General features: G+C 47.5%; 1 protein-coding gene across 1 annotated transcript in view; it reads right to left on the reverse strand.

Annotated features, from left to right (window-relative positions):
* LOC139384793 (asc-type amino acid transporter 1-like) overlaps window positions 1-18554 on the reverse strand; it is a 69532-nt gene that overhangs the window by 21629 nt on the left and 29349 nt on the right. Inside the window, exons 4-5 of the mRNA XM_071129673.1 lie at window positions 5998-6123; window positions 1198-1351 (exon numbers count right to left, since the gene is read on the reverse strand). Of these exons, the coding sequence (XP_070985774.1) occupies window positions 1198-1351; window positions 5998-6123 (280 nt within the window). The remainder of the gene's footprint in view (window positions 1-1197; window positions 1352-5997; window positions 6124-18554) is intronic.

An 18554-nucleotide genomic window follows, 5' to 3' on the forward strand; every position in this document is an offset into this window, starting at 1 on the left:
GTCAACTCATTAGACAGCAGTGAGACAGTCAACCCATTAGACAGCAGTGAGACAGTCAACCCATTAGACAGTCAACCCATTAGACAGCAGTGAGACAGTCAACTCATTAGACAGTCAACTCATTAGACAACAGTGAGACAGTCAACCCATTAGACAGCAGTGAGACACTAAACTCATTAGGCAGCAGTGAGACAGTCAACCCATTAGACAGCAGTGAGACAGTCAACTCATTAGACAGCAGTGAGACAGTCAACCCATTAGACAGCAGTGAGACAGTCAACTCATTAGACAGCAGTGAGACAGTCAACCCATTAGACAGTCAACCCATTAGACAGCAGTGAGACAGTCAACCCATTAGACAGCAGTGAGACAGTCAACCCATTAGACAGTCAACCCATTAGACAGCAGTGAGACAGTAAAGTTAATTAATATAATCTGAGCATTGGAAGCAATAAGGAAACTGCCACAACATGACCACACGTAAAGTCCATATATTAATGTATGACAACAGGTGCTCTTCCACTTTCCACCACTAGATGGCGATATGACGACATAGTTCGTTGCGCTCCGATTCTCCACCCTTCTCTTGAAGTGTGCACTTGGAAAATTCGCTTCAGCTAATGTTTAGAACAGACCAATGCTTTGAAATTCATAACAGGGAGTGTGCAAGCGCGCACCTTGTTAGAAGGGTAAATAATTGGGACGTTGCCTACATCTAGAGATCTAGAGGTCTATCCTGATTAAATTGGGATGCAGCCTACATCTAGAGGTCTAGAGGTCTATCCTGATTAAATTGGGACGCAGCCTACATCTAGAGGTCTAGAGGTCTATCCTGATTAAATTGGGACTCAGCCTAAATCTAGAGATCTATCCTGATTAAATGTGGACGTAGCCTACATTTAGAGGTCTATCCTGATTAAATTGGGACGCATCCTAAATCTAGAGATCTATCCTGATTAAATTGGGATGCAACCTAAATCTAGAGATCTATCCTGATTAAATTGGGATGCATCCTAAATCTAGAGATCTATCCTGATTAAATTGGGACGCAACCTAAATCTAGAGATCTATCCTGATTAAATTGGGACGCATCCTAAATCAAGAGATCTATCCTGATTAAATTGGGACGCACGCTAAATCTAAAGATCTATCCTGATTAAATTGGGACGCAGCCTAAATCTAGAGATCTATCCTTACTTGCGTGGCTCGACCACCTCCTCAGTGACGTAGTTCAGGAAGTTCCAGCCGCTGAAGGCAAAGGAGGCCTGGAGGAAAGCCAGAGCTATCTGACCGACAGACGGGTCCCGTGTGAACTCAAACGCCTGACTGGGTCTCAGAGCATCATAGTGACCTGGTGGGAGGGAGACAGAGAGAGAGAGAGAGAGAGAGGTGGGAGGGAGAGAGACAGAGAGATGGACAGAGAGAGAGAGAGAGACAGAGAGAGAGAGAGATAGAGATAGAGAGATGGAGATAGAGAGATAGAGAGAGAGAGAGAGAGAGAGAGAGAGATAGAGAGAGAGAGAGAGATAGAGAGAGAGAGAGAGAGAGAGAGACTAGATTAAGATTTTACTAATGAGGATTGCTTCTGTAATAACACACACACACACACACACACACACACACACACCATCATCATCATCACCAGCCCTCAGTCGAAAGAGGCGTGACAGCAACTACAGTAGTGATTCAACATGTGTCCAGACGGAGAGATCGCCAGTATCCGATGGTGCTTGTTACAATCTGGGACATGATTCCTATCCAGACAGACTACTTCCTGATACACAGTGTTTAATGGCAGACAGACTACTTCCTGATACACAGTGTTTAATGGCAGACAGACTACTTCCTGATACACAGTGTTTAATGGCAGACAGACTACTTCCTGATACACAGTGTTTAATAGCAGACAGATACTCCCTGATACACAGTGTTTAATGGCAGACAGATCACAGTGTTTAATGGCAGACAGATCACAGTGTTTAATAGCAGACAGATACTCCCTGATACACAGTGTTTAATGGCAGACAGATCACAGTGTTTAATGGCAGACAGATCACACAGTGTTTAATGGCAGACATATCACAGTGTTTAATGGCAGACAGATCACACAGTGTTTAATGGCAGACAGATCACAGTGTTTAATGGCAGACAGATCACAGTGTTTAATGGCAGACAGATCACACAGTGTTTAATTGGAAGACAGATCACACAGTGTTTAATGGCAGACAGATCACACAGTGTTTAATGGCAGACAGATCACAGTGTTTAATGGCAGACAGATCACACAGTGTTTAATGGCAGACAGATCACACAGTGTTTAATGGCAGACAGATCACACAGTGTTTAATTGGAAGACAGATCACACCGTGTTTAATGGCAGACAGATCACACAGTGTTTAATGGCAGACAGATCACAGTGTTTAATGGCAGACAGATCACACAGTGTTTAATGGGAAGACAGATCACACAGTGTTTAATTGGAAGACAGATCACACAGTGTTTAATGGCAGACAGATCACACAGTGTTTAATGGCAGACAGATCACACAGTGTTTAATGGGAAGACAGATCACAAAGTGTTTAATGGCAGACAGATCACACAGTGTTTAATGGCAGACAGATCACACAGTGTTAAATTGGCAGACAGATCACACAGTGTTTAATGGCAGACAGATCACAGTGTTTAATGGCAGACAGATCAGTGTTTAATGGCAGACAGATCACACAGTTGGACTGATGTGATATATAAAAGGGAGCACGCTCGGCTCACACTTTGTCTCTCTCTGGTTTCTACGATTCTTTCCCATGTCAGTCTGGAAGATTAGCTGAGACAACAGAACTTCTATTGGGATACACCGTCAGGTCACGAACGCTGCCTCTCTGGCTGCCTAAAATCCAGCCCAAACCGGATGAGGTCCAATGTCTGTATGTTTGATTCAGATCCCGAACGCTGCCTCTCTAAAGCCTAAAGTGTTTTGGTGCTCAAATCAGTTTGGTTTTTCAAAATCCGTTTTGGAATACCGACTACTGTCCAAACAGGAAGTTACAAAGGGACCAAAATCAGAGTTGCTGTGTGTTCAGACTGTAGTAATTTGCTGTAACATGCTTACGCTAGTTGTCACGGTAACGGCGTGTGTGTGTGTGTGTGTGTGCAGTGGTGTTGGCCAATTGGTGGTTGTGCTTCCTCTCAGGTCAGACGTTGGTATGTAACAAGCTAAGGTGACAACAATGTCCGCCACGGACGTTTCCCAGGATTCTTTGCACATTCACAATCACGGTGTAAGAACTTTAAAAAAAAACTGTCCTTTTTTTTTGTTTGTTGGCAAACCGCAACAGTCAACTAGCTCTCTAGCTAGCCTGCCTCTCTCCGCCTGCCTCTCTCCGCCTGCCTCTCTCCGCCTGCCTCTCTCCGCCTGCCTCTCTCCGCCTGCCTCTCTCCGCCTGCCTCTAACCCTCCCCAAACTGGACAGGGCCCAGTGACTGTATGATAGTGATAGGGATAGGGCTAGCTAGACAGTTAGATAGTCAATTTCTCCTTTTCATCTCCCACCTCTACGGGGCAGCAGCCACCAGGCCAGGAGTTTAATCTCCCAGCAGCCACCAGGCCAGAAGTTTAATCTCCCAGCAGCCACCAGGCCAGGAGTTTAATCTCCCAGCAGCCACCAGGCCAGGAGTTTCATCTCCCAGCAGCCACCAGGCCGGGAGTTTCATCTCCCAGCAGCCACCAGGTCAGGAGCAGGAGGGAGCAGAGGAAGGGTTGTTAAGGGTGTGATCACTCCCAGGTGATTATTGATCTGAGAAGCTGATTGAGGGAAGCCTCCTGACGTGGCAGGATTCATATTGGATGTTAGTTTTCTTTTGGACAGGATCAGATCTGCCTGTTGTATAATATCGTTTTGTCAACCATTTGAACATTGATAAGCTGCTTGGTCTGGTTTCAGCTGAACTCCCCTGGACTCCTGGTAAGTCATCTCCTTCATCTACACCAGGGGTTAGTAAGAGTCTCTGTGATTCAGGCGTCTGTAACAGTAGCGTCAAAGATGTTAATAACTAACCCAAGATAGAGCACAGCCTGTCGTTTCCAATGGGAGTAAATTAATCATAGTGGGCAGAACAAGTAAGGAGGTGGGCAGAGCCAAGCATGAGGAGTTAGCGAGATTCTATTGGTGCATTCTAGCATGTATTTGCATATTTCTGTTAGGGAACGCCTACTTTGTGAAGTGAGCGTGTGTGAAATAACTCAATTCGCCCTTTTTCGCTCTTTCTGAAGAACTCAATTTTTTTCAACTTTGACAAAGAGTAAAGTCTACAAAACTTAGTCCACTCTGTTCATAACAGACTAGAGTTTTGGAAACAAAGAAAATGTACAGAATGTCAGCCAAAATAACATCTCACGCCATCTTTCCCCCGCTGCCAGCCACTGGGCTTCCTCTCATCACCATCTTTTCCCCACTGCCAGCCACTGGGCTTCCTCTCATCACCATCTTTCCCCCACTGCCAGCCACTGGGCTTCCTCTTATCACCATCTTTGGTAGTGAATGGAAACGCCAACAAAAAGCTTCACATGTATAATATCTGGCTCGTTTTTCTATCTGTGGTAGTGTCTATACACGTCCACCAGGTGGAAGCAGATGCTATTCATTTCCTCACTCCTGTCATTTGACCTGAAGTTAATGACTGTAATCAGTATGGTGAGGAGCATCCTAAAGAAGCAGTTGAAACTCACATTTATCCTGTGATTCAGAGACAATTATAAGGTTCAACCTCTGTGTGTGTGTCCGTGTGTCTCAGACCTCTGTGTGTTGGTCCGTGTGTCTCAGACCTCTGTGTGTGTTTGTCCGTGTGTCTCAGACCTCTGTGTGTTGGTCCGTGTGTCTCAGAACTCTGTGTGTTTTTGTAGTTTTTCAAGTGATTGCCTATCCAATATACAGTGTCTAAGGGGTCATATTGCACTTCCCAAGGCTTCCACTAGATGTCAACAGTCTTTAGAACCTTGTTTCAGGCTTCTACTGTGAAGGGGGGCTGAATGAGAGGGGATTGAGTCAGGTGTCTGGCAGAGAGCCACGGGCTCGTGACGCGAGGTCATGAGAGAGTTAGCTCGCGTTCCATTGCTTTTCTACAGAAACATCGAACAAATCAAACATTTACGGTGGAACGGGGATTCCTGGGAGTGCATTCTGATGAAGATCATCAAAGATAAGTGAATATTTATAATGCTATTTCTGACTAATGTTGACTCCACAACATGGTGGATATCTGTTTGGGCTGTGTTGGTCTCTGAGTGCCGTACTCAGATTATTGCATGGTTTGCTTTTTCCGTAAAGTTATTTTTAAATCTTACACAGCGGTTGCATTAAGGAGAAGAGTATCTAAAATTCCATGTATTATAGTTGTATCTTTAATCAATGTTTATTTTGAGTATTTCTGTAAATTGATGTGGATCTCTGCAAAATCACTGCATGTTTTGGAACTACTAAACATAACACATCAATGTAAAATGCAATTTTTGGATATAAATATGAACTTTATCGAACAAAACATACATGTATTGTGTAACATGAAGTCCTATGAGTGTCATCTGATGAAGATCATCAAAGGTTAGTGATTCATTTTATCTCTATTTGTGCTTTTTGTGACTCCTCTCTTTGGCTGGAAAAATGGCTGTGTTTTTCGGTGACTTGGTGGTGACCTAACATAATCATTTGTGGAGCATTCGCTGTAAAGCATTTTTGAAATCAGACACTGTGACTGGATTAACGAGAATTGTATCTTTAAAATGGTGCCTAATATTTGTTTGTTTGAGAAATTAGATTTATGAGATTTCTGTTGTTCGAATTTGGAGCCCCGCTAGCGGAACCCCGTTCCCAGACAGGTTAAACATAACTGATAACTACAGATATGTAGAATGATTTGGCAACAGAACTGTGTGTGCCTGCCTGCATACGAGTGTGTGTGTGTGTGTGTGTGTGTGTGTGTGTGTGTGTGTGTGTGTCCTCACCTCTGCAGATCTGCACCAGTCCCACAGCTATGATGAGTCCCAGAGCCAGCAACTTAGCCACCGTGAACACGTCCTGGATCCTGGTGGCCCAGCGCACGCTGGAACAGTTTACCCACGTCAGGAACACTGGGGCAGAGAGAAAGAGAGAGATGACTAACCATGTACTCTAACCCAGGAACACTGGGACAGAGAGGTGACTAACCATGTACTCTAACCTAGGAACACTGGGACAGAGAGAGAGAGCGATGTGACTAACCATGTACTCTAACCCAGGAACACTGGGACAGAGAGGTGACTAACCATGTACTCTAACCCAGGAACACTGGGACAGAGAGACAGAGAGGTGACTAACCCAGGACCACTGGGACAGAGAGAGAGAGAGGTGACTAACCCAGGACCACTGGGACAGAGAGACAGAGAGGTGACTAACCATGTACTCTAACCCAGGAACAGAGAGACAGAGAGGTGACTAACCATGTACTCTAACCCAGGAACACTGGGACAGAGAGACAGAGAGGTGTCTAACCATGTACACTAACCCAGGAACACTGGGACAGAGAGACAGAGAGGTGACTAACCATGTACTCTAACCCAGGACCACTGGGACAGGGAGACAGAGAGGTGACTAACCATGTACTCTAACCCAGGAATCCTGGGACAGAGAGACAGAGAGGTGACTAACCCAGGACCACTGGGACAGAGAGAGACAGAGAGGTGACTAACCCAGGACCACTGGGACAGAGAGAGACAGAGAGGTGACTAACCCAGGACCACTGGGACAGAGAGAGACAGAGAGGTGACTAACCCAGGACCACTGGGACAGAGAGAGACAGAGAGGTGACTAACCATGTACACTCTGATTCTAAATCACTTTTTAATATGAAGAAGGACTTGCTAAAACATTCAGCATTGTGACCCTCTGTGATTTCTAAGTGGACTTTAACCAACTGATCCCCCAAAATGTCTCTAGGTTTCACCATCATTGAAATGCCACAGTTATTTTGTTGTTTCTGAATATTATTAATTATTTCATAGTGATTAATTTACGTCTGTTAAGGTCAACCCTGTTATTCTGTCCCTCATGTTGAGGTCAACCCTGTTATTCTGTCCCTCATGTTAAGGTCAGCCCTGTTATTCTGTCCCTCATGTTGAGGTCAACCCTGTTACTCTGTCCCTCATGTTAATGTCAACCCTGTTATTCTGTCCCTCATGTTAATGTCAACCCTGTTATTCTGTCCCTCATGTTAATGCCAACCCTGTTACTCTGTCCCTCATGTTAATGTCAACCCTGTTACTCTGTCCCTCATGTTAAGGTCAACCCTGTTATTCTGTCCCTCATGTTCAACCCTGTTATTCTGTTCCTCATGTTAAGGTCAACCCTGTTATTCTGTCCCTCATGTTATGGTCAACCCTGTTATTCTGTCCCTCATGTTAATGTCAACCCTGTTATTCTGTCCCTCATGTTAATGTCAACCCTGTTACTCTGTCCCTCATGTTAAGGTCAACCCTGTTATTATGTCCCTCATGGTCAACCCTGTTACTCTGTCCCTCATGTTAAGGTCAACCCTGTTACTCTGTCCCTCATGGTCAACCCTGTTACTCTGTCCCTCATGGTCAACCCTGTTACTCTGTCCCTCATGTTAAGGTCAACCCTGTTATTCTGTCCCTCATGTTAAGGTCAACCCTGTTATTCTGTCCCTCATGTTAAGGTCAACCCTGTTATTCTGTCCCCCGTGTTAATGTCAACCCTGTTATTCTGTCCGTCATGTTGAGGTCAACCCTGTTATTCTGTCCCTCATGTTAATGTCAACACTGTTATTCTGTCCCTCATGGTCAACCCTGTTATTCTGTCCCTCATGTTAAGGTCAACCCTGTTATTCTGTCCCTCATGTTAAGGTCAACCCTGTTATTCTGTCCCTCATATTAAGGTCAACCCTGTTATTCTGTCCCTCATGTTAATGTCAACCCTGTTATTCTGTCCCTCATGTTAAGGTCAACCCTGATATTCTGTCCCTCATGTTAAGGTCAACCCTGTTATTCTGTCCCTCATGTTAAGGTCAACCCTGTTATTCTGTCCCTCATGTTAAGGTCAACCCTGTTATTCTGTCCCTCATGTTAAGGTCAACCCTGTTATTCTGTCCCTCATGTTAAGGTCAACCCTGTTATTCTGTCCCTCATGTTAAGGTCAACCCTGATATTCTGTCCCTCATGTTAAGGTCAACCCTGTTATTCTGTCCCTCATGTTAAGGTCAACCCTGTTATTCTGTCCCTCATGTTAAGGTCAACCCTGCTACTCTGTCCCTCATGTTAAGGTCAACCCTGTTACTCTGTCCCTCATGTTAAGGTCAACCCTGTTACTCTGTCCCTCATGTTAAGGTCAACCCTGTTATTCTGTCCCTCATGTTAAGGTCAACCCTGTTATTCTGTCCCTCATGTTAATGTCAACCCTGTTCGGTGAACTGACCTCTCTATTCCTTTTTAATATTTTCTTCAAAAGAAACAATCGAACATCTAATAGTCTAATCCAGGTGTAAAAGCAGGTGATCTGATTCTACCGTTCTGGGCCATGTTCTGATGTGTTGTTGTGAAAGACTGAGCGGGTCGACAGCAGGTGATCTGATTCTACCGTTCTGGGCCATGTTCTGATGTGTTGTTGTGAAAGACTGAGCGGGTCGACAGCAGGTGAGCTGATTCAACCGTTCTGGGCCATGTTCTGATGTGTTGTTGTGAAAGACTGAGCGGGTCGACAGCAGGTGAGCTGATTCAACCGTTCTGGGCCATGTTCTGATGTGTTGTTGTGAAAGACTGAGCGGGTCGACAGCAGATGAGCTGATTCAACCGTTCTGTTCTGATGTGTTGTTGTGAAAGACTGAGCGGGTCGACAGCAGGTGAGCTGATTCTACCGTTCTGGGCCATGTTCTGATGTGTTGTTGTGAAAGACTGAGCGGGTCGACAGCAGGTGAGCTGATTCTACCGTTCTGGGTCATGTTCTGATGTGTTGTTGTGAAAGACTGAGCGGGTCGACAGCAGGTGAGCTGATTCTACCGTTCTGGGCCATGTTCTGATGTGTTGTTGTGAAAGACTGAGCGGGTCGACAGCAGGTGAGCTGATTCTACCGTTCTGGGCCATGTTCTGATGTGTTGTTGTGAAAGACTGAGCGGGTCGACAGCAGGTGATCTGATTCTACCGTTCTGGGTCGAACACAACATGTCAACCCCCCCGTTACCCGTAGATAGACAGGCTAGGCATGTTCTACCAACAACAACAAATCATGTATATTGACAGGCTAGACATGTTCTACCAACAACAACAAATAATGTAGATAGACAGGCTAGACATGTTCTACCAACAACAACAAATAATGTAGATAGACAGGCTAGACATGTTCTACCAACAACAACAAATCATGTATATTGACAGGCTAGGCATGTTCTACCAACAACAACAAATAATGTAAATAGAAAGGCTAGGCATGTTCTACCAAAAACAAATAATAATGTGTGTCTCTCCCTGTTGCACACATCAAGCTTCAATTCCACCTGTCTGAAGGGTATTTATGGCTGATTTAAGATAAAATCGTCAACCCTGGTACAGTCAACCCTGTTTACGGTCAACCCTGTTACGGTCAACCCTGTTTACGGTCAACCCTGTTACGGTCAACCCTGTTTATAGTCAACCCTGGTACAGTCAACCCTGTTACAGCCAACCCTGGTACAGTCAACCCTGATACAGTCAACCCTGTTTAGAGTCAACCCTGATACAGTCAACCCTGTTTACGGTCAACCCTGTTTACGGTCAACCCTGTTACAGTCAACCCTGATACAGTCAACCCTGATACAGTCAACCCTGATACAGTCAACCCTGTTTACGGTCAACCCTGTTTACGGTCAACCCTGTGACAGTCAACCCTGTTACAGTCAACCCTGTTACAGTCAACCCTGTTTACGGTCAACCCTGTTTACGGTCAACCCTGTTACAGTCAACCCTGTATACGGTCAACCCTGTTTACGGTCAACCCTGTTACAGTCAACCCTGTATACGGTCAACCCTGTTTACGGTGAACCCTGTTACTGTCAACCCTGTTTACGGTCAACCCTGTTACAGTCAACCCTGTTACAGTCAACCCTGTTACAGTAAACCCTGTTTACAGTCAACCCTGTTACAGTCAACCCTGTTACAGTCAACCCTGTTACAGGCTGTGTGGTCTGGTACAGGCTGTGTGGTCTGATACAGGCTGTCTGGTCTGGTACAGGCTGTCTGGAAAGGCTGTATGATCATGGTACAGGCTGTCTGATCTGGTACAGGCTGTATGATCATGGTACAGGCTGTCTGGTATGGTACAGGCTGTCTGGTACAGGCTGTCTGGTACAGGCTGTATGGTCCTGGTACAGGCTGTCTGGTCTGGTACAGGCTGTATGATCATGGTACAGGCTGTCTGGTCTGGTACAGGCTGTATGGTCTGTTACAGGCTGTCTGGTCTGGTACAGGCTGTATGGTCTGTTACAGGCTGTATGGTCTGGTACAGGCTGTATGATCATGGTACAGGCTGTCTGGTCTGGTACAGGCTGTCTGGTCTGGTACAAGCTGTATGGTCTGTTACAGGCTGTATGGTCTGGTACAGGCTGTATGGTAAGGCTGTGTGGTCTGGTACAGGCTGTATGGTCTGGTACAGGCTGTATGGTAAGGCTGTATGATCTGGTACCGGCTGTATGGTCTGGTACAGGCTGTATGGTCTGTTACATGCTGTATGGTCTGGTACAGGCTGTATGGTCTGGTACAGGCTGTATGGTCTGGTACAGGCTGTATGGTAAGGCTGTATGATCTGGTACCGGCTGTATGGTCTGTTACAGGCTGTATGGTAAAGCTGTATGGTAAGGCTGTATGGTCTGGTACAGGCTGTATGGTCTGGTACAGGCTGTATGGTAAGGCTGTATGGTCTGGTACAAGCTGTATGGTCTGGTACAGGCTGTATGGTAAGGCTGTATGGTCTGGTACAGGCTGTATGGTCTGGTACAGGCTGTATGGTCTGGTACAGGCTGTATGGTAAGGCTGTATGGTCTGGTACAGGCTGTATGGTAAGGCTGTATGGTCTGGTAAAGGCTGTATGGTAAGGCTGTATGGTCTGGTACATGCTGTATGGTCTGGTACAGGCTGTATGGTCTGGTACAGGCTGTATGGTAAGGCTGTATGGTAAGGCTGTATGATCCTGGTACAGGCTGTATGGTAAGGCTGTATGATAAGGCTGTATGGTAAGGCTGTATGGTAAGGCTGTATGGTAAGGCTGTATGGTAAGGCTGTATGGTGAGGCTGTATGGTAAGGCTGTATGGTAAGGCTGTATGGTAAGGCTGTATGGTAAGGCTGTATGGTGAGGCTGTATGGTAAGGCTGTATGGTAAGGCTGTATGGTAAGGCTGTATGGTAAGGCTGTATGGTGAGGTTGTATGGTAAGGCTGTATGGTAAGGCTGTATGGTAAGGCTGTATGGTAAGGCTGTATGGTCTGGTACAGGCTGTATGGTCTGGTACAGGCTGTATGGTCTGGTACAGGCTGTATGGTAAGGCTGTATGATCTGGTACCGGCTGTATGGTCTGTTACAGGCTGTATGGTAAAGCTGTATGGTAAGGCTGTATGGTCTGGTACAGGCTGTATGGTAAGGCTGTATGGTCTGGTACAAGCTGTATGGTCTGGTACAGGCTGTATGGTAAGGCTGTATGGTCTGGTACAGGCTGTATGGTCTGGTACAGGCTGTATGGTCTGGTACAGGCTGTATGGTAAGGCTGTATGGTCTGGTACAGGCTGTATGGTAAGGCTGTATGATCTGGTACAGGCTGTATGGTAAGGCTGTATGGTCTGGTACATGCTGTATGGTCTGGTACAGGCTGTATGGTCTGGTACAGGCTGTATGGTAAGGCTGTATGGTAAGGCTGTATGATCCTGGTACAGGCTGTATGGTAAGGCTGTATGGTAAGGCTGTATGGTCTGGTACAGGCTGTATGGTGAGGCTGTATGGTAAGGCTGTATGGTAAGGCTGTATGGTAAGGCTGTATGGTAAGGCTGTATGATCCTGGTACAGAGAAACATGAGCTCATCACAATAATTAAACAAAATGTCAAACTGTTAGGCCATTACACCACTTTATCATTACCACATGACAGACGCATTACTAATTAGAAAATAGACGTGAACATGGGTGGTACAGCTCTCTCTCTCTCTCTCTCTCTCTCTTCTCTACCCTTCTCTCTCTCTCTCTCTCTTCTCTACCCTTCTCTCTCTCTCTCTCTCTCTCTCTCTCTCTCTCTCTCTGTCTCTCTCTCTCTGTCTCTCTCTCTCTCTCTTCTCTTCCCTCTCTCCTCTCTCTCCTCTCTTCCCTCTCCTCTCCTCCCTCTCTCCTCTCTTCCCTCTCTCCTCTCTTCCCTCTTCCCTCTTCCCTCTCTCCTCTCTTCCCTCTTCCCTCTTCCCTCTCTCCTCTCTCCTCTTTTCCCTCTCTCCTCTCTTCCCTCTCTCCTCTCTTCCCTCTCTCCTCTCTTCCCTCTCTCCTCTCTCTCCTCTCTTCCCTCTCTCCTCTCTTCCCTCTCTCCTCTCTTCCCTCTCTCCTCTCCTTTTTCTGTCGATCTGGAACGACACAAGTGGAATCACAAGTTCCATTGCAGGAAGTGAGTGAGTTTAGAGGGAGGGGCACGACGTGGCTAATCAGAACAGCATGGCTGGGCTGGCAGAGGGCCTGTCTGGGTGTCTCGTATCCCTCCAGTCAGAGGGCTCTATGTCATCTGCTGCATGGTGGTGATACACCCGGTAATCACCAGTGGGAGACACACATTAAACTGAACTGAAACAGAGGAAACTTGGCCTAGTATTGAATCAGCTGTGTTTCTGTAGGTGTAGGCTGACCCACGTATTATTATCCACGCAGACCAACAGAGACGCTGGTCTCGGGTCAGTTTCCTTCTTCATTTTCCCCCCTCTAATGGTTAAGGTTACGGTTGGAGGAATCTGATCCTAGATCGGTAGCTATCTATATCAGTGTAGTGTAGTCCCGTGTAGTATGTTACCACTTCCTGTGTCAATGTGTTTAGTAACAGCAGCAGCAAGCTGGGACACAGCAGGTTGTCTGTCCCCAGGGAGAGGAGATTGGTAGAGGGGGGCAGGAGGAGGCAGGAGAGGGGTAGAGGGGGGCAGGAGGAGGCCCTGTCCCCAGGGAGAGGAGGGTGCACAGGGGTTAAGGGGGAGAGGAGGGGGCCCTGTCCCCAGGGAGAGGAGGGTGCACAGGGGTTAAGGGGGAGAGGAGGGGGTCCTGTCCCCAGGGAGAGGAGGGTGCACAGGGGTTACGGGGGGCAGGAGAAGGCAGGAGAGGGTATGAGGGGGGCAGGAGGAGGCAGGAGAGGGTATGAGGGGCCAGGAGAGGGGTAGAGGGGGGCAGGAGTGGGGTAGAGGGGGGAAGGAGGAGGCAGGAGAGGGTATGAGGAGGCAGGAGAGGGTATGAGGAGGCAGGAGAGGGGTAGAGGGGGCAAGAGGAGGCAGGAGAGGTTATGAGGGGACAGGAGAGGGGTAGAGGGGGCAGGAGGAGGCAGGAGAGGGTATGAGGGGACAGGAGAGGGGTAGAGGGGGCAGGAGAGGGGTAGAGGGGGGAAGGAGGAGGCAGGAGAGGGTATGAGGGGACAGGAGAGGGGTAGAGGGGGCAGAAAGAGGGGTAGAGGGGAGTAGTGGGGGGCAGGAGAGGGGTAGAGGGGGGCAGGAGAGGGGTAGAGGGAGGCAGGAGAGGGGTAGAGGGGGGCAGGAGAAGGGTAGATGGGGGCAGGAGGAGTGCAGCAGTGGGGGCAGGAGAGGGGTAGAGGAGGGTAGAGGGGGGGGCAGGAGAAGGGTAGGGGGGGGGGGCAGGAGAGGAGTAGAGCGGTGCAGGGGGTTTGAGACAGGCACCACTCCCTCTACTTCATCCATCACAGAAGTGTCGGCTCCCCAAAGAGAGTCAGTCAGTCCTCCTAACCCCCCAAAATAAACTGCTTCCTCCCCAAAGATAGTCTGTCAGTCCTCCTAACCCCCCAAAATATACTGCTTCCTCCCCAAAGAGAGTCTGTCAGTCCTCCTAACCCCCCAAAATATACTGCTTCCTCCCCAAAGAGAGTCTGTCAGTCCTCCTAACCCCCCAAAATAAACTGCTTCCTCCCCAAAGAGAGTCTGTCAGTCCTCCTAACCCCCCAAAATAAACTGCTTCCTCCCCAAAGAGAGTCTGTCAGTCCTCCTAACCCCCCAAAATAAACTGCTTCCTCCCCAAAGAGAGTCTGTCAGTCCTCCTAACCCCCCAAAATAAACTGCTTCCTCCCCAAAGAGAGTCTGTCAGTCCTCCTAACCCCCCAAAATAAACTGCTTCCTCCCCAAAGAGAGTCTGTCAGTCCTCCTAACCCCCCAAAATAAACTGCTTCCTCCCCAAAGAGAGTCTGTCAGTCCTCCTAACCCCCCAAAATAAACTGCTTCCTCCCCAAAGAGAGTCTGTCAGTCCTCCTAACCCCCCAAAATAAACTGCTTCCTCCCCAAAGAGAGTCTGTCAGTCCTCCTAACCCCCCAAAATAAACTGCTTCCTCCCCAAAGAGAGTCTGTCAGTCCTCCTAACCCCCCAAAATAAACTGCTTCCTCCCCAAAGAGAGTCTGTCAGTCCTCCTAACCCCCCAAAATAAACTGCTTCCGATGCAGACAAATAAAACCCAGGGGACAAGAAATGGCACCCGATTCCCTATATAGTGTACTACGATCCAAAGTAGTGCACTATATAGGGAATAGGGTGCCATAGGGCGCTGGTCTAAAGTAGTGCACTATGTAGGGAATAGGGTGCCATAGGGCTCTGGTATAAAGTAGTGCACTATATAGGGAATAGGGTGCCATAGGGTTCTGGTCTAAAGTAGTGCACTATATAGGGGATAGGGTTCCATTTGGGAAAACCCTGGCCTTTAAGAAGGCACCAGATTGTTGGCCCATTGGCCCGTTGGCCCGTTGGCCCGGTGTCACAGCGGTGTGGTCCCATTAACCTCGTGGCAATGGGAAAGGGCATCAGACCGGGTCAGTGTACTGAAGGGTTACATTCCCTGTGACTTTGTGACCCTGTGATGACCTGGCCGAGCCACGAAACCTATCCAGTATATTATCTCAGTGACTGTAGCTACTAAGACAGAGGCAGGGTAGTTAGAACCAGTGAGGACTGAGGAGTTGTAGCTACTAAGACAGAGACAGGGTAGTTAGAACCAGTGAGGACTGAGGAGTTGTAGCTACTAAGACAGAGGCAGGGTAGTTAGACCCTATGTCTTAGTAGCTACAACTCCTCAGTCCTCACTGGTTCTAACTACCCTAAATGACTCTCTACTGTAAGTCTCTCTGGATCAGAGAGTCTGTTAAATGACTCTCTACTGTAAGTCTCTCTGGATCAGAGAGTCTGTTAAATGACTCTCTACTGTAAGTCTCTCTGGATCAGAGAGTCTGTTAAATGTGGAAATGATTGAGTGACTAGCAAATTACAACAATATATATATAAATATCTCTCTAAGGTAAGCAATGACTAAGATGATAATTGGGCGGCAGGTAGCCTAGTGGTTAGAGTGTTGGACTAGTAACCGAAAGGTTGCAAGTTCAAACCCCCGAGCTGACAAGGTACAAATCTGTCGTTCTGCCCCTGAACAGGCAGTTAACCCACTGTTCCTAAACCAGTTAACCCACTCTTCCTAGGCTGTCATTGAAAATAATAATTTGTTCTTAACTGACTTGTTAAATAAAGGTACACAATTATAATAAGAGGAACTGATGAAGCACCACCCAGTTTAGACATCACACCTTGGGTATTCTACTACCACACCTTGGGTATTCTACTACCACACCTTGGGTATTCTACTGCCACACCTGGGGTATTCTACTACCACACCTTGGGTATTCTACTACCACACCTTGGGTATTCTACTACCACAACGTTCAAGAGGAAGTTTAATAAAGCCGGATTTGACTTCCTTAATTATTTTACATACCTATTTGTAAAACAGATTGTATGACTTTGTGGCTGTGCCAGCTAGGGAACACTCTGCAGAACTGCCAACATTCATGGCAAAACAAACGCTAACCTGCGTTGACATGAGCATGCTGTATACCCAATGGCCCCTGGTCTAAAGTAGTGCACTATATATAGGGAACAGGGTGCCATAGGGCTCTGGTCTGAAGTAGAGCACTATATATAGGGAATAGGGTGCCATAGGGCTCTGGTCTGAAGTAGTGCACTATATATAGGGAACAGGGTGCCGTAGGGCTCTGGTCTAAAGTAGTGCACTATATAGGGAATAGGGTGCCATAGGGCTCTGGTCTGAAGTAGTGCACTATATAGGGAATAGGGTGTCATTTGGGATTCAGACTTTTCCTTCCTTCTCCACTGTAGGAGGGACTGTAAAGGAGGCACTGTAAAGGAGGCACTGTAAAGGAGGCACTGTAAAGGAGGCACTGTAAAGGAGGTACTGTGAAGGAGATACTGTGAAGGAGATACTGTGGAGGGGGTATTGTAAAGGAGGTACTGTGAAGGGGGTACTGTGAAGGAGGTATTGTAAAGGAGGCACTGTAAAGGAGGTACTGTGAAGGAGATACTGTGAAGGAGATACTGTGAAGGAGGTACTGTAAAGGAGGTACTGTGAAGGAGGTACTGTGAAGGAGGTATTGTAAAGGAGATACTGTGAAGGGGGTATTGTAAAGGAGGTACTGTGAAGGGGGTACTGTGAAGGAGGTACTGTGAAGGAGGTACTGTGAAGGAGGTACTGTAAAGGAGGTACTGTGAAGGGGGTATTGTAAAGGAGGTACTGTAAAGGGGGTATTGTAAAGGAGGTACTGTGAAGGGGGTATTGTAAAGGAGGTACTGTGAAGGAGGTACTGTGAAGGAGGTACTGTAAAGGGGTATTGTAAAGGGGTACTGTGAAGGGGGTGCTGTGAAAGAGGTACTGTGAAATAATTACTGTGTGTCTAGAAGAGATATATCAGTTGTAAACCGTCGGAATGTCAAATAGCCAATAGGGTCTTGACCGTCCCCGCGCGCCCCTCCAGGGTTGGTTAGTAGGGTCGTCCCGCCCACTTTCTCCCGCCTGTCACCCAGTGACAGGGGTGTCATAGCAACTGTCACGGCAACCGTGGAAACAATACACAATGGCTTTGAGGACATGACCTTCTATTATCGGTGGAGTCAAACGCTGGTACCATTACGTAGTCTGACACACACACACACACCGCCTGGTACACACACACACACTGACGGGTCAGGTCAGGTCCCAACACAGGGGCTCGTCCCTCTTCCACCCCCCCACATACACACACTGGTCCGTAGAAAGTCATTCAGTGAACACACACACACACCATTACGTAGTCTGACACACACACACACACACACACTGATCAGGTGATTGAGGGCCAGCAACACAGGGGCTCGTCTCCACCCCCCCACACACAACCCATTTATTGAAAGTTATCAAGGGCACACACACACACACACGCGCCTGCCCTGGGACGCCCAAGCAAAAGGGGGCTGGTATGCTAACTAACACACACACACACACACACAAACACATCGCCACCCGCCACAGAGAGTCCTGCGCTGACATCCAGGGAACACACACACACACACACACACATCGCCACCCGCCACGGAGAGTCCTGCGCTGACATCCAGGGAACACACGCTAGCACCACGGCTGGCAGGTTAATGAAAGTCAAAGGCTTCACATTCTGTCTCCAGAAATAGTGCTGCATGGCCAGCACACCGTCAATGTGCCAAGGCCGTGGGTTATGGTGAACCGTACACACACACACACACACACACACACACACACACACACACACACACACATTCCTCCAACTCTGCTCCATCCGGTTTAGACAAGTTCAAACCAGCAGCTGACACAGAAAGACAGACAGACAGGTATGGTTTTCTCTACGGATACGGACCTCAGTCCTCATTAGATATGATGACACTACACCCTGATACGGACCTCAGTCTTCATTAGATATGATGACACTACACCCTGACTACCGATACGGACCTCAGTCTTCATTAGATATGATGACACTACACCCTGACTACCGATACGGACCTCAGTCCTCATTAGATATGATGACACTACACCCTGACTACCGATACGGACCTCAGTCTTCATTAGATATGATGACACTACACCCTGACTACCGATACGGACCTCAGTCCTCATTAGATATGATGACACTACACCCTGACTACAGATAGGGACCTCAGTCCTCATTAGATATGATGACACTACACCCTGACTACCGATACGGACCTCAGTCCTCATTAGATATGATGACACTACAGCCTGACTACTGACACGGTCCTCAGACCTCATTAGATATGATGACACTACACCCTGACTACCGATACGGACCTCAGTCCTCATTAGATATGATGACACTACACCCTGACTACCGATACAGACCTCAGTCCTCATTAGATATGATGACACTACACCCTGACTACCGATACGGACCTCAGTCCTCATTAGATATGATGACACTACACCCTGACTACCGATACGGACCTCA

The sequence above is a fragment of the Oncorhynchus clarkii genome, chromosome 26 (assembly GCF_045791955.1).
Source record: "Oncorhynchus clarkii lewisi isolate Uvic-CL-2024 chromosome 26, UVic_Ocla_1.0, whole genome shotgun sequence".
NCBI lineage: Eukaryota > Metazoa > Chordata > Actinopteri > Salmoniformes > Salmonidae > Oncorhynchus > Oncorhynchus clarkii.